This window comes from Aedes aegypti, chromosome 2 (assembly GCF_002204515.2).
Source record: "Aedes aegypti strain LVP_AGWG chromosome 2, AaegL5.0 Primary Assembly, whole genome shotgun sequence".
NCBI classification, from domain to species: domain Eukaryota; kingdom Metazoa; phylum Arthropoda; class Insecta; order Diptera; family Culicidae; genus Aedes; species Aedes aegypti.
Genome location: NC_035108.1, coordinates 184,450,059 through 184,466,936, shown reverse-complemented (window position 1 = coordinate 184,466,936; position 16,878 = coordinate 184,450,059). Strand labels below are relative to the sequence as shown.

The 16,878-nt window shown below is 37.6% G+C and overlaps 2 protein-coding genes across 2 annotated transcripts in view; one reads left to right on the top strand and one right to left on the bottom strand.

The window, feature by feature from the left end:
• Positions 1-1,279, top strand: part of LOC5563554 (nuclear valosin-containing protein-like) — a 17,335-nt gene extending 16,056 nt beyond the window's left edge. The window contains exons 6-7 of the mRNA XM_021843396.1: positions 37-612; positions 678-1,279. Coding sequence (XP_021699088.1) covers positions 37-612; positions 678-737 — 636 coding nt within the window. The 3' untranslated portion in view covers positions 738-1,279. The remainder of the gene's footprint in view (positions 1-36; positions 613-677) is intronic.
• On the bottom strand, positions 1,100-16,878 carry LOC5572632 (carboxypeptidase O). The gene is made up of 3 exons (XM_021843397.1): positions 15,894-16,878; positions 15,554-15,813; positions 1,100-1,604 (listed from the first exon to the last, which is right to left on the bottom strand). Exons 1-3 carry the CDS (start codon positions 16,260-16,262, stop codon positions 1,277-1,279), a joined length of 957 nt encoding a protein of 318 aa, XP_021699089.1. The 5' UTR covers positions 16,263-16,878; the 3' UTR covers positions 1,100-1,276.

Genomic DNA, 16,878 nt, shown 5'->3' with positions numbered 1-16,878 from the left:
ATAAGAATAAATCATAAATTCCGTTTTGATCCACAGTATGTCGGAGAGTCGGAACGTGCCGTTCGTCAGTGTTTCCAACGAGCTCGCAACTCGACTCCATGTGTCATATTCTTCGATGAATTTGATTCACTGTGTCCCAAACGGTCAGACAGTTCTGAGGGTAGCGCAGGAATGCGAGTGGTGAATCAATTGCTCACCGAAATGGATGGCATCGAGGATCGGAAGGGAGTGTTCCTGATGGCTGCAACCAACCGACCAGATATCGTTGATCCTGCCGTTCTTCGCCCTGGACGCTTGGATAAAATTCTGTATGTTGGCTTGCCAGCGGAAGAAGATCGCGTAGATATTCTTCGTGCTTTAACTAAAAACCGCACGCAACCTCCATTGGCTGATGATGTTGATCTGAGTGTTGTTGCGCGACTTACTGAGGGTTATACCGGCGCTGACTTGGCCGGACTGGTAAGACAAGCTTCTCTGCAAACTTTGAAAGATTCGATAGCTGAGTGCAGTAGTGACGATAACGTGTCAGACGAATCGGAACAAGATCTCAAAGTTGCAATGGTGCACTTCCAAGAAGCGATACGCAGCATCAAACCTTCAGTGAATGAAGAGGTAATTCGTTCAGAAATTAATCAACATTAACACAAAACTAATTTCATTTTTCTTTTTGAACACAGGACAAGAAACACTATGAACGATTGAAGAGGAAATATGGAACACAATCCGTGGATCAGTAGATATAGGACCTCCTCTAGGTGTTGTAAGGACATGATTTAGCACTTTAGCGTTTAAGTGTCACAGAAAAAACCGATACATCCCTCATAATTGTAACGACCGGTTGCATTGAATGAAAATTCAAATCTGTAATGACTGGTTGGAAAGTGTAAAGCGTTGATTCGGAAACATAAGTAATTCAGTTGAACTTGCCGTTCTTTCATCGGACGACCTTAAGAGAGAAACAACTAGCATTTAGTTTCAGACTACTAGCGACAAAATGACCCTCAACCGTTCAGGAATGTATGACAGTTTTAGCGGAATAATTTAGGAATCCCAAACCCATCGGAAGTATGTAGTGGACATCGTTTTTCTTTTAGTAATCAAAACTATTATATTTTCTGTTCACATAACAGTATCGAACACAATAGTTTGTGTGCAGACAAATGAAAATTACTTCATTTTTTCTATCTTTCACTGATATAAAGAGTAGATTTGACAAACACTGGCATACAGGATGTAAAAGTATATAATTAATACAAAATGATAAACACCTCTCAGCTTACAGCGTAGTTTTACTGCGAGTGAAAGAAACTTTCGGACTAATGGCCATCTGCATAACCATGGCTTGGATGCCGATCCACGTTTCGTCACAAATCCGGCTGATGTTTGCCTTAGGCGGGTGAAATCCCTTACTTGCGATCTCCATTACCAACGCGAAAGGGATCTTCTCAATGTCGTGAGCGTAATCGATGCTGGAACCTCCGACGGCGAAGTTGAGGATGGATGAAGCACTGCCACAGCGATATTTTTGCCCCGTAGCTCGAAGAATGGCATTGGCGCCAGCCTGGGCAACTTCGTGTTGATGCTTCCAGTTGATTGGTAAAGTTCTGTTGATGAGGATAATTTTAGTCCGTTATGCGTATTAGGGATACCGTGCAAGCACCATATTCTGAACGGTTAAGAAAATCCAATTTGAATAACTAAAATTATTAAAGATTTCAACAGCTGGGATATTGGTTTGTCTTGCCGTTGGATTTGTCTAATATCTAACTAAACGTATAGATTAAAACAAAACGTCCATCAATTATCAATTATTTAAAAAAATCATATGTTAGTCTGACGCATGCATGTTCCTAATTATGGACGCCATATACATCAATGGTCCTAATTATGAACACACATTGCTCCTTATTATGAACAGCAAACGAACTTTATGTAGAATATTTGTTGAAAAAACAACTTAACCATGTATTTTAGTTTTGAAATGTTACAATGAATCATGTTTCGAACTGACAGTTTACTATTTTGGATGTAAAAACAATGAATGTTCAACATAAGGAGCGGACCGTTCAGAATATGGCGCTGTCTATAATATGGTACTGGCACGATACTTTTGCTTCAATTTTTAAAGTTACCGCGGGGCATGTGGGAAATCGTATTGTTGAGATTCTTCTAATTCTTCTTAGCATAACGTCCTCACTGTGACAGACCCTGCTTCTCAACTTAGTGTTCTTATGAGTACTTCCACAGTTATTAACTGAAAGCTTTCTATGTCAAAGTTGACATTTTCGAATTTGTATATCGTGTGGCAGGTAGATGATACTCTATGCACAGGGAAGTCGAGGAAATTTCTATTACGAAAAGATCCTGAACCAACCGGGAATCGAACCCAGACACCTTCAGCATCAATGTTATGGATTTTACTGAGGTGGCGTTTTTGGAATAAACGAGTGAAGCTGAAAGTGGATTGTTGCTGCTCAGTCAAGGATGAAGGATCAATTCAAGCGTGTGCTAGAATAAGGGCGTAAGTCGCATCATCGATTTCTCTTCATCGATCCTCTCTTCCGTTAATAATGGTGACAAGACACAAGTTTGTTACCATTTTTTGACCTCAGGACGCAAGATTGCATCGCTGCCTAGCGTACTGAAGTGAAAAAATGCTAACAAACCCGCATCTTGTCACCTTTATTGACAAAAGAGAGGATCGATGAAGAGAAATGGATCATGCGACTTACGCCCTTATTCTAGCACACGCTTGAATTGGTGAGCTCGTTTCATGCTACTATTTCTAATCTATAAAATATGTATGACTGTACATTTAATCGTTACAACGGTGGGACGGAAATATGATTTTTAAACAAACTATGAATGGTTCGTCACTGTGAGTGTCGACATAAACTCTGATCCAAGAATTATTTATGTTTAACATTTTTTTTTCAAAACAATCCTTTCATTTTACTTGTATTTTTGTAATTAAAAAAAAAACTTTGAATGGTTCGACACTATAAGTGTAGACTTGCGAAAGGTTCACTTTATTCAACAAATTTTGAATGGTTGGTCACCTCAAGTGTCGGCATAATTTTCCTCTACATAGAAATTGTGCATATTAAATGAAAATACTATATTTGCATATAAGCATGTTTATATCTCACAAATAATTATTTATCATGGTCTAATCGCTTATCAAAGTGAATCCTGTGACCCAACGATCCTCCCCATGAACAAACATCCCTCCCAGTAACCTTTGTGGAGATGCAGAGGAAAACTTCTTCTTCTTCTTCTTTTCTGGCGTTACGTCCCCACTGGGACAGAGCCTGCTTCTCAGCTTAGTGTTCTTATGAGCACTTCCACAGTTATTAACTGAGAGCTTACTATGCCAATGACCATTTTTGCATGCGTATATCGTGTGGCAGGTACGAAGATACTCTATGCCCTGGGAAGTCGAGAAAATTTCCAACCCGAAAAGATCCTCGACCGGTGGGATTCGAACTCACGACCCTCAGCTTGTTCTTGCTGAATAGCTGCACGTTTACCGCTACGGCTATCTGGGCCCCAAACACGGTCTCCAAATAGAAAAGGGTACACACTAACATTCCTTCCCCCAATTCCATCTGACTGCAAGGACGTGGCCGGCGCCGTTATTGACCCTGTATAAATAGAGGCACTGAATTATGCACACTGAAGAAGTTCATGGCCAATCCCAGCCGAACTTCTAGTTGAGACGGGGTTGGTGGTCTGATGGCTACCGCTTCTGCTTCATATGCAGAAGGTCATGGGTTCAATCCCAGGCCCGTCCCTTTCCTCGTACTTTGTAGTTGTATATCTCTCACTTGCTTCTATCTTCCATTCTAAATATATCACACTCAAACTATTCGTTCATAGCAAACGCTAGAACCAGAGACGGATAAGAAACCGTTTCCCTAACGCTTCCTACTTCCACGCGCACGCCTTTCTTACGCCTGATACATAGGCAGTCTGCTAACCACAAAAGCAAACCTCTCTGCCATGCCTTTCCCCCAATCCATACACTCCCGCATGAACTGGCGTGGATGCAGTGGAATATACGGTCTACGTGGGAGTCAGTTCATCAATATCAATCAATTCCTCCCCCTTCCCCTCATTGGTCTGCATTCTGACGTGGCAGGTGCCATTGTTGCCTAAAAATAGAAGATCACCAGCACTTATACACTGAGGATGCCTGTTAGTCCCAAGCAGTCATTCGGTTGGTTCCTTGTGTAAGTGCAGCTGATCTGGCGATACTGGAGTGCATCCACGGGCGGCCAATCAAGCTCAAGCTCAATCCCAGCCGAACTTCTAGTTGATTCTTTGTGCATTTTTACTGACATCGGTCAATCACGGAATAGCAACCATCGATATGTGTAGTCAGTCTAAGCTAAGCTAAATCTATCTCTACTTTTCACTTGCCCACAATTGGGGCAAATGAGATGTAAGTCGTTTTGATCAGTACATTGAAAAACTAACAGTTACATTAACGATTTCTAATAACTTTAACATTGGTTAACCATTTGTTTTCTGGGGTCAATATTAGTCCAGAAAACTTTGATGGACTGTAACTTTGTTGTTAGTGAATCGATTTGTGTTTTTTTTTCACACATTGATGCGTATCCACAAGTTTTTTGTTTCGCACATGATTTTTTTTTTTTCAAATACATTGAAAAATACAGTCGACTCTCCACAACTCGAAATACTCTATGACTCGATGGATTTTTCGGTCCTTTCAAATTTCCATACCTTGTGTTCTCCTTAAATCGATATTTCTATAACTCGATATCATCACTAATTGACTGGAACTGAAAGCGAGGGCCGTCGAAAACGAAACCTGGAAATGCCTAGAACAAGCTTGGTTATGTGTTGATCTCCGCGATCGAAAACTGTTTCTGTGCGCGCTTTATGTTGCACCCGATCTGACCGAGACAACCCAAGCAACCAAAAGTTCAGATTAATGGGCATGTTTTGGCTTAAGCAGCTCACTTTTTAAGTAATTAACCGAACTTCAGTTCACATAAAGTTCATTTAAGTTGCTTAAATAGAATAATGTCAACCAAAAAGTAGGAAACAAGTTCGACTGGAACCTGTTTTGAACTTTCAAGTTGTTTATAAGTGCATGAGTTACTTTTTCGAGATTCTAGTTCTATTAGTATTCGTTATGCTCTCTTAATCAGCGTTATAGTTTCATTAGGACTCAAAATCGACTAGAAGTGAACTTTTGAGTTCACTGCTTAAGTAAAATCCGAACTTTTGGTTGCTTGGGAATGTTGTCTTCGAAATTAACTCTCAATCAATTTTTGCTGTTATCAATACTGCTTCTCCTGTCGATGAGGTCCTCGTTTTAGGCGACTTCAACCTACCAACCGTCTCGTAGAAACTATCACACAATGGTTTATTCTATCCAGACCCCGAACGCTCCGTAATCCATGGTTGTGTAGCCGGTCTCTTGGACAGCTATAGTGCCGCTATGATCTCCCAGATAAATCACTTAGTCAATGAGAACGGACGCAGCTTGGATCTTTGCTTCGTCAATACCCAGGATGAAGCACCCTTTATTTCGGTGGCCCCATGCCCACTAGTTAAGAATGTCCCTCATCGCCCTCCGTTGATTATTTCCGTCGAAAGAACCCTTCTCGTCAATTGTGTCGATCGTCCAGCAACTGTATCTTATGATTTCCCATTGCGGAAGTGTTGAGCAGCATTGACTGGGACAATGTTGATACTGCTGCTTTAACCTTTTCATATGTCTTGGCACACGTCATTGACAGGCACGTCCCAAAAAGAGTGCACCAAGTTTCGCGACTTCCTTGGCAGACTGTCAATTAAAGAGCAGCTCTCCGCAAGTATACTCTATGATGCCATAACGTGAGGCTGAGCCAAGAATATCAACGCGTACAGTCACCCCACAGTTATGGATCAACTAAGGATCATTTTTCAGAATAAAATACGATTAAAAAACACGGTGAAGCTGTACAGAACAAAATTACCTCCCTGGCACTGCGGAATATAGTTGTTTTTGAGAATACACATCAAAAAACCCGGTTATTTACGAAAAAGTGCCGATTTCGATAGAAATTGCAAACGATGTCCACCCCACAGATGTGGGTCAGTGGGAGAGGAGGATCAAATCGTATTATGGATCAAATCCACTCATATTATGGATCAAAACACTATAAAAGCAATTTATCTGCGAGATAAACGAATGGTGTGCTAGTGAAAGCATACGTTTTGGCGTTTGTTTCGGAATCGTCTTATCTTTGATTCATAACTGTGGTATGGGTTTCAATGCCCCACAGTTATGAATCAACGCAGCTGGGAATACGCTTGACATTTATTTCCTACGGACGGAAAAAATATGAATAAGCATATTACAATTGATTGTGATGCTGTACAGATTTTTGGTTCACATAGGTAAAAAGTGTTCTGCGTAATTGCAACTCTATTTGATGAGATATTCCCTTTTTAATCCAAATCCGATCCATATCTGTGTGCTATCCATAACTGTGGGGACCCTGAAAGTCGTCGTGGTTTCTTGCGATACCAACATGAAATCGAACCTAAACCCAAAATCTTTCTGGAAATACGTTGACGAGCATCGTTAGACGTACAGGCTGCCATCTTCAATGAAATTGAATGGGAGAACGGGCTCATCTACACAGAAAATTTGCCAGCTATTCGCAGAGAAGTTCTCTATGGTTTTCAGCAGCGAGACTTTAAGTAACCATGAAGTTTCACTTGCAGCCAGAAATGTTCCTTTGAACGACCAAGTATTAGGTGCAATCGAAATAGACGTTGGAATGATCTCAGAAGCAGCAAAACAACTGAAAACGTCCAACAATCCTGGACCTGATGAAGTACCTTCTGTACTCCTAAAGAAACACATCGCCGGCTTGCTGACCCCCCTTCTTTTTTTTATTTCGTTCGTCACTTTCGAGCGGCATATTTCCTTCTAACTGGAAGATTGCACACATGTTTCCGGTGCACAAAAAAGGAAGCAAGCGCAACGTTGACAATTACGTCGCTATGTGCCGTGTCGAAGCTTTTCGAACTCGTTATCATGGAACTACTTCTGTCGCACTGCAAGCAACATCTTTGTCATGATCAACATGGGTTTACTGCCGGTCGTTTCACCGCCACCAATTTGCTCTGTTTACGTGATTTTTCGAGCATTTCGAAAAATGTTTTGAAATAATAGTTTGTAAAAAACAATCAACAAAATAATACTGCTTTATTACAAAAGTGATCATATAAGTGCTGGAAATACAGAAATTTGTTCCTTCGATTTTGTGATTTTTTGTTTCGGTATATTCCATAACTCGATAATTCTATATGTCAATGGTCTCTTGAATATCGAGTTATGGAGAATCTACAGTAGTTTTTTTTTTTAATTTTAAAATTCGGGTAATTAGAAAATAATGATAATAAATCTTCGAGCACTTAGCGTTGAAATTTAGCGTGACATAATTTGTTTGTAATATACACTCAAAATAATCTAAACGTTATTACTACGTGAAAAATCACGTAGGTTCATGGTAATGAACCATCCTCTGACTTTACCTGACTAAGGTAACAGTTACCGTTTCATAAATTAACGTTATTTGTTGCTTTGATAGTTTTCACTGCATCAACCTGTCGACCTTACGTGAAATCTACGTACATGCTTTAATTCATTCCGAACGTGTTCATCTTCGATTCATTTTGTGTTGTGATCAAATGTAAAGATGGCGTCAAGTGAAAATAAACATAAAGATTTGATGGACTTCCAATTAATTTAATTAGTTATATTAAAGGTATTATTATAAATGTTGTAGTAAGGATTCCATTAATTAGAATGTTACTTCTCAATAGATCAACGGGCCATTTTTTCTGAGTCGCATCATTGTTAGCAATGCGGGTCAAATTGGTACGTGGTACTGGAAGAGCTGGTGCTGGTCAAAATGGTTTTCCCGTTTTTGAAAGTTAAACGTGAGTAATGATTTCGAAAATAACTATATTTGTTCCCGATATTCTTTCTCTGAAACAGAAACGTTGCCTTTAACTATGTGCCGAAGGATTTTCGAGAACATCGAGTCGAAACACACACACCTAAACCAGACTATCTTGTTACCTGATTTTTGTTGGAGAGCAGGTACATCACACACCCTGTAGTGGAGATGTCTATGGGTAAGAATTGTAGAGGTAGATTATTAAGTGAATGAATTGTAGATATCTTTACCCAGACATGAAATAAAAGAGAGGAGCTGGCTGGTAGCGATATCAGTCAGTAGCCTGCGGTGTGGAGCGGAATAGCCTTGTTGTTTTTTGTAGTAGTTTTTTCAACAATTTTCCGATGCTCAGGGATTGTGTGAAATACCTTATTTTGATCAAAACCGATGGTTCAATAAATAAAAGTAAAACTTTATGTATTACTCGTTTTATTGAAAAATAATGTTATTTAAAAATAACAATGCGAAAGCAGCATTGCACCTATACAGAATTTTAGTACAGTTTACCGGGAACATACCTTAGGTTCTATTCAACTACTTGGTCAAATATACGAAAAAATCACGTAGCTGTTACACGTGCCTTCGATGGAATGGTACAAGTTCATTTGTTCATTGGTTCATTCTTCATCACCTACAGTATTGGACAAAACATTTGCAACTTTTTCGATTTTCCATACAAAATGACCAACTTTGGTAAGCTATATCTCAGTTATTTATTGACCAATTTGAATGAAATTTTGACAGAACATCAGACATAACTTGAATTTTAACATATGTTTTTGAGTAATTTTTCCAATCACATGTTCAAAAGCACTAACGGTTTGACTAAAGTCAATTTTTTGACGATTTTTCATAAATGACATAACTAAACATATTGAAGGAATAGCTTCATGGTATCTTCAACAAAGTTGTAGATTTTAACAAGGTGAACAAGTTTGCTAAAGACAGTTTTTGTGTAGGGCTATCAGATTTTGAGATAAATAGTTTTGAATTTTTCGTCGAAAATTACACTTTAGATAAACCGTTATAATTTATAAACCCGTGATTGGAAAAATCACTCAAAAATATATGTTAAAATTCAAGTTATATCTGATGTTCTGTGAAAATTTCATTCAAATCGGACGATAAATAACTGAGATCTAGCTTACCAAAGTTGGTCATTTTGTATGGAAAATCGAAAAAGTTGCAAATGTTTTGTCCAATACTGTACGTTCCCCGTAAGAGCTACGTGAAAAGTGCGATGGAAAAAAACCACGTATGTTTCCACGTAACAATGACGTTTGGATTATTTTGAGTGTATTTTTAAAAAATGTTTTCTTTCAGATTGGCCAAAACCGGTGTTTCTACCCTATTCGGTATTCATCTGAAAGCCGGATAGTGCTATTCGGTACATCTGTAGTAAGGAACCAGAGCTGCCAGATGATTTGATAGAAAATCTGTATCCACGAGGTTAGAAAATCTGTGTCCCATACAAAAAAATCTGTGTCCATACAAAAATTGTTGAAAGAAAATCTGTGTTCCATGCAAATTGAACCTGTGCCAGAATAAAAAAAAACTGTGTATACAGATAAATCTGTACATGTGGCAGCCCTGTAAGGAACCCCGACGCAAGTGAGAATCCGAGTTAAGTGGGGCCCGTCATAGGAAAAGTTATTCAAGGGGTTATTCTTCTAGAAAGTTGAAGATACGATGGTATGCAATGTGTTTAGTTTAAAACATATTATTATTTCAATACCATGTGCTCCATGTAACAGTTGTCAATTCAGCGCCATTTTAAACTTGCATGATAAATTGTGACACGTTTCACGTCTTGCATTGGCTTGCAAAAAATAATTCTGTTATAAATCGAATTACCATCAGTAAGCTACAATTTTAAGTATTATTACAATCTGCTTATGATAAACAGGTATTTTGTTTTTATTTCATATGAAAATCACTATAGTCTAACTTATCCCAAAATATCTTTGTACCCGAGGTAAGTGGGACCTATCAAAACAAGCGCCAGAATCAAAATTTTTCCTACACGTTTCAAATATTTTCCTAGAGAGTATGTAATACAAAAACATTCAAACAAATGATTTTTTTGACGTTAACTACGTCTTACGGCAATATACTGGGTGTCAATTGAAAATCTAAAATAATGCGACCGTCACGAAATTATGTAAGATTTTGAATACTATTAACGCAGCCATTTATCGGTAGATTTCTAATATTTTCCCACCAATTGGTCGGAAAATTATACAACATTTTACTCAAATGGAGAAAATTTTCGATTTTTGACGATAGACTGTCGAAAATTGGTGAAATGTCGACCCCTTTCTTACGCAACCAAACCCACGATTCTTTTGGGTTGGCAAGTGCACTATAAAAGCAGACCGATTCCTGCTTCTTTGCGCATTCTTCTTTTGACGTTAACTACGTCTCACGGCAATATACTGGGTGTCAATTGAAAATCTAAAATGTTGCGACCGTCATGATATGATTAGGGTTACCATATTTGCTCCCACTGAAAAGAGTACATTTTTTCAACTCTGTAAAAGAGTACTTAAGAGTACACTTAGCTCACCTGGAAAAATTTTAAATGCGCTACTAATTTATAATTTTGACATTTTCTTGCAAATAAGAAGTCTGATTCTTAATCACAGCCACTTCTCCTACATTTCAATTAAAATTAAGTTTTTTAGGGAGACACTGTTCTCAACTTTTCATTGAAGATTTTACGAAATTTAACTCTTATTTTTCTTACCAATTCTGTAATATGCTTTTTTTCGATTTCGATATCGATTTTTTCAATCAATATTTTTTTTTGATTACAGTCGAATGTCGTTTGTTGCACTACGTTTAATTGCACTTCGTTTTAATTGGGCTCCCGTTAAGTGAGCTATAGCCCACCTAAAACGAAAGCAAACGTCACTTTCTGACATAAACCGTAATTTGTCAATGTTGGTAGCGCTGAATTTCTATTGTAATCGGTTATTTGACAGCTCAAAATTTAGCCCGATTAGTGAAAATCTTTCATTAGGTGGGCCACGGGTTTAGTGCAGCGAACGAAAGTTAACTGTACTAGTAAATGTAAGTAAATGTCGTTCGACTTTTTGTAATAATATTGTCTTTCAAATAAGGTTTGTTGGAAAAATTCTTTCCTTATTCTTAAGAAAATGCAGAACAATATGAGTTTGTGAAGAAACCAGAAGAAGTTAGAAAAGTAAAACGTGGATCTAAAAATAACCTCAAGCATTGTCTTTGATTTGAGTTTAATTAATGACTTTGTTAAAGCATTATTAAACTTAGAAACTTGATTGATTTAATAGTTTATTTTTGTGATTTCCATACTACGCTTCTAACTGAAACCTTTTCACCTTTTCCCACAGCTTTATTCATAAAAAATTGCATTGCCAAAACGACGTTTCTAGAAAAAGTGCTTGATAAAAAAAGTTGCTTCAATAAGATTAATATGTTCGAAACAAAGTGGTTTAGAATTTCAACTGACTTTTTTTTTAATTGGAAATTAATAGTATACAATCAGTAGTTGTACGTAGCGTATAAGCGTATTACGTTTACGTAGCGTACATTTTATTTTTCTAATTATTTTTAGCTGATCGTGCCAATTTGATTCAGTCAGTTTTTGTTGAAAATCTGTGAACTATCTGTGTTATCCTGGGAAAATGTTGATCTGGTTTCTACAACAGGATATTTGATTTGTCGATTATCGTCAGTAGTAACTGAAAAAGAGTACACTTAAGCACGTTTAGTAAAAAAGAATAGTACACCAATTTTTAAGACAGAAAAGAGTACTTGTACTCTAAAAAGAGTACGTCTGGTAACCCTAGATATGATTTTAGATTTCGAACTATAGGAAGGCTGCAATTATAACAATCGATTAAAATTCAAATGCAGAAAATCAATTGGCGTAGTTAACGTCATGCGGTCGTGTCTTGTACACACCCCCTCTGATTTTTTTCATAAAAGATCAATATCAAATTACGCAATTGTTTAAGAGGGAGAGAAAATGTCTATTTTTTCTATACCTATTTTTTAAACGAGTTCAAAATTAAACAAAGAAGGCGATAACATTTGAAACTTTTACGATTACTTTTTACTGGGATTTGAATTTGTTCGTAATTCATTCAATTTTGCTTGATTTATGGTCCATTATCAAAGTTACCCCAAAACAGAAAACCGACTTTCGATTATATGAAAAATTATACAGTACTGACCCGATTTTGTCAGCCCCCGATTTTGTCAGCCCCCGATTTTGTCTGCCCCGATTTTGTCTACCCCCGATTTTGTCAGCTTTTTGACCCGATTTTGTCAGCCTATTTTAAATTTGTCAAAAAATTGTTATCGTCATGTTTTACCACATTTACAATAAAATTCATGATGATGTTTGATGTCATGCACGCATGGGCGTAGCCAGAGGGGACAATGGCAATGTATTTTATTAAGTGTTAAAAATCGATATTACCAATATAAGGGAGGGGGGAGGCCCTGATCAAAAAAACTGACTACTCCCATGTCTATCGCCCTCTTAAAAGTCCATGTAACCATGTAACACGTCAAAATTAAAAAAAAACAGGAACAAAATGAAATGACCCGATTTTGTCAGGTTCCCTATTTTGTCAGCCTAAAATTCATCGAGGGGCTGACAAAATCGGGTCCTTACTGTATTTCCATTCAAAATAAATCTTTCAGCAATCTATCAACTGCAATCAATAGCTAGGATGCCAGTACTTGTTTTAAATATAAAAATTAAAAATCTTTGAAACAGCATGCACAAATATCCAAGTTTTCTTCGAAAAATCTATCCAAGTTACCCCGTTTCACGGTACATCAAACATATACTCTAAATTAAAAATATATCATTCATCAATCATATTAATGCAATGGTTGACTTACTGATGTGGTGGATCGACGCATGAAAATGGATGGTTCCACTTGCCCCGTTTATCGAGGTGACTGCGTATAATATCTCATTGTACATTTTTCTTCTAAAGATTTCACAATTTCGAAATATTTCGATCAAATTCATGCACATACCAGCAAATATGTTGCCAAAATGAGACCGTGTAGTTGTATTTACAAAATATTGACATTTGCACTTGCCCCGGGGACCAAAGGGCTCTGCAATTTAATGGTACTTCCAAGAATAAGCCTAGTTAACTTAAATGAAGGATACCGTAATTTGGGGTGTAGTTGATCAGCGGGGTGAAGTTGATCATTCCTGTACCCACATGTATAGCCTGTCAATAGAGCTATACTTAGATTTCAATTATCAACGTTTCTATGATGTCGCATTGCCTGATAGTTGCTCTTCATTTTCCTAAATTTGGATTGACATTGGAGAAACTGAAAAACAGGATTTTTAGGAAATATTTGATGGACTGTTGAAGGGTTCGTCTCTAAACAATCGACTTTTACTGAGCCCATATAAATACACCATTCAAATAAACTTTCTCATAAATTCCAGATTTCTTTTCTGAACCCAGTTTCGAATTTGAATTGAGTATAAAAATTTATTTCCAGAGAAAAACTATGTTCTTTTCGTGAGCAAGTCGCCAATTTCAAAGAAAATTGCCTACATTTAGGCGTTTAATATGCTTCGGTCATTGATTCATTAACTTCGATTCCAAAATTTACCGATTAATCAACAAGTTGTAAGATTTTTGAGAGTCGATTCGAATTCAGTGACCCCATATTCAATGAGCAGCATGTCTTTTAATTTTTGGAAACCTATCACAGTAAATGATCAACTTCACCCCAGAATCAAAAACTTCAGTTTTTGATTTCTAGAAATTATTTTTGTTATTTTTACAGCATTTGGTAAAAACTTACTCTACATAATTTGATGAACTATCAACTAGTACTGATTTTAAAAATATTTGGATGATAATACATGCATCCCACCAGATCTTATTGATTAAAATCGCTCAAAAGTGATCAACTTCACCCCATTTTACGGTACCGTAAAAGGGGATGAAGTAGATCAAAAGAGATTCTGTTCAATAAGAATCTGGATGCATGTATTATTCGAAAATTTTTCAAACCAGTATTTACTGGATTAGGGCTGATTTGCTGCTGACAAGAAAAGTAATCGCCTATCCCGATGCGAAATTTCTTCCCAGAACTAGTCAAGAAAATCATTCTTCTTTGATCGCAGTACGCAGTTCAGAAGAAATGTCATTAAATGGGGCTCTTTGTAGGACATTTCTTGCCCCATTCAGTCCAGAAATTTCTCTATTTTTTTAATAATGTAAACGAATTTTTGACAATATGATATACACCCTCATTCTCGTTTACGGCAGATCCAAATAGAAAAATGCCAAGGTTGTAACAATTTTCAAACCGAATGAAAATCCTGCCACAGCTTCTAGCTATCGTCCAGTCAGCTTGTTTTCCTCTATTAGTAAACTTTTAAAAAGGTGTTTCGTACAGAAGGACAGTTTCAGATAGCCGTAGCGCTGCTATTCAGCAATACCAAGCAGAGGGTTGGGGGTACAAATCCAACCGGTAGAGAATTTTTTCGTAAAGGAAATTTTCTCGACTTCTCAGGGCATAGAGTATCTTCGTATCTGCCACATGATACAGTACTGACCCTCTTTTCGCGAAGACATTTTTGTTGTCACCGGTTCTTTACGAATTTTCTCCTAATTTAAAATTTCTCCTGAAAAGTAGGCTTTGTCCCGTTACGTCAGAAAGAAGAAGAAAAGGTCCACATCAATGAAATTTCTGGGAAATTACAGTTCGGATTCCTAACGAATTTGATATATTCCAACAAATCTGAAGGGTATTCAGCTGATCTCGCTACAACAGTCGGACGAGTCGGACATTGTCCTGTAGATGGGCTACATCGCGCCCGAAACCGGTCGACAAAAGGTAATTTTTTTTTAACTTTTTTGACGATTGTAAGAACGATAAGTGTTATGTCTTGTCTCGCGTCGCGTCTTGTATGTAGCGTTCAAATTGCTTTAAAACTGATGAAATATCACTTAAAACGCTAAAACTTTTCTTACGTGTACCAATAGTTGCGGTAAACTGTTCCTATATTGGAGGATCCTATAAGAAAACAACGGATAGCGCAACTATAGGAACACAAATTAAAAATATACCGCAACTAATGGAACAGTGTACCAATAGTGGAGGTATTATTTTTCACTGACATGCCATGGATTACTGCGATGAAATCATTTTTCTCATTAAGTCAATGGTCGTTACTCCCTCTACAACATTTAACATGTACATTAATTCGGCTTCTTGAATTTAGGCGGATAAATGAAGTTCAATCGTGCTTAGTACCTCCACTATTTGTACATCTACCCTAATTGGTCAGATGTAGTTAAGTATCTAGGGCTCATGCTAGATACAAATTTAAAGTCACATTGACGGCATTGACGGCCTAATGTAACAAATATATAAAATGTCTGTATCTATTATTAGATGTTGAACACAGAACAACTAGATATAGGAATACATATAATTTGGAAATGATACCAATATAAATACTAATATATACTCCTCCAAATCTAACCAATAAGGAAGGAAAACTATTTCAATTCTAATCTTACCTTGAATATGCCCGTGGATAAAGAATCGCCTTCGCGTATGAATGCATGGACAGGTAAAACTGGCAGTTGGGCCTAATCTTTCGAAAGATGTCTCTCACGTTGCGAGTTTCCTGTTCGGAGAACGGCCGCTCGCCTCTAAACAACAGCGAACAGGACCGCGGTATTCCAATTCCCCATGAAACGTTGAAATTTCGATTGCAGTCGACTCCGATGCATCGACTCACTCCCAGGGGTCGTCTCGTCTTCCGCCACATTTTGTTCTGCAAAGCGTTAAACTATAGGATGTTGGCGTTCTATGCTCCGAATATCCATCGATACCTATATGGAAAGTGGCACTTACATGTTCTCTACTAAACTCGTAGCCATCGGGGTTCAGCAAGGGTAGAATGATCCAGTCAAAATTTCGAAGCAACCGTGAGTTGATTGCATCTCGCTCGACTAGCTGGTGGATCACGTACAACGCTACCGATATTGTAATCCACTCCCGAGCGTGAATTCCTGCATCTATTAGAATGCAGCTTCGACCAGAATGTTTCCTCTGAACATCCGGGCTGATGCGGACCGAGAGTATTTCACGACCCTCATACGAACTAGCACGGGAGAAAATTTCGATCTTATTTGCATAATTCTGTACCAAATCCGCTAAATATTGATTCACTTCTTCTTGACTCAAATATTGTTTGAAAATTGAAGTCCGATCGAGGTTCATTTTTATATGAATATTGCTAGGAAACACTGAACACCATAGCTTGGATTTGAATTTGACGGTAATTTTGCTAATATAATTTGATTGATTTGTATTACTATTGATTGCAGTTGCCTACTTATATCAAATGAAATTTAGGTAGTTCCTTATGGTGAATGTTTTTTTTTTTACGGAATTTAATTAATACACTACTAAACTTCTAAAACAAGACATTCTGTGGCAGTGATTTTAAGTCATTGTTAGTTTCACATCGCTTTCTTGCAGCAGTAACGGAATTCGAAAAATGTGTGGTCGTGTGGCAGTCTATTGGCATACTGGTGTGATGGTCGTTCCGCGAGGGTGAATGGAAGAAAATGAACGGTTTCCTGTGGGTTAGTGTAATCCAACATAATAGCGGGCGGGGACAACATAACAAGAAACTTATGTTTTGGGGACAAGTTCATCCACTATGGAAGTGTGACAGAGGCGCCATGCTGAAAATCATACTTCACGAAAAAAAATCAAATATGAAAATAATTTTGCAGCATAAGTTGTGCATTTTTACCAAAATGAGCGGCAAACAACTAAGTACGCATTGTTTCAAAATGAATTAGTTTAGTTAGGGGCCTTCTTTAGCCGA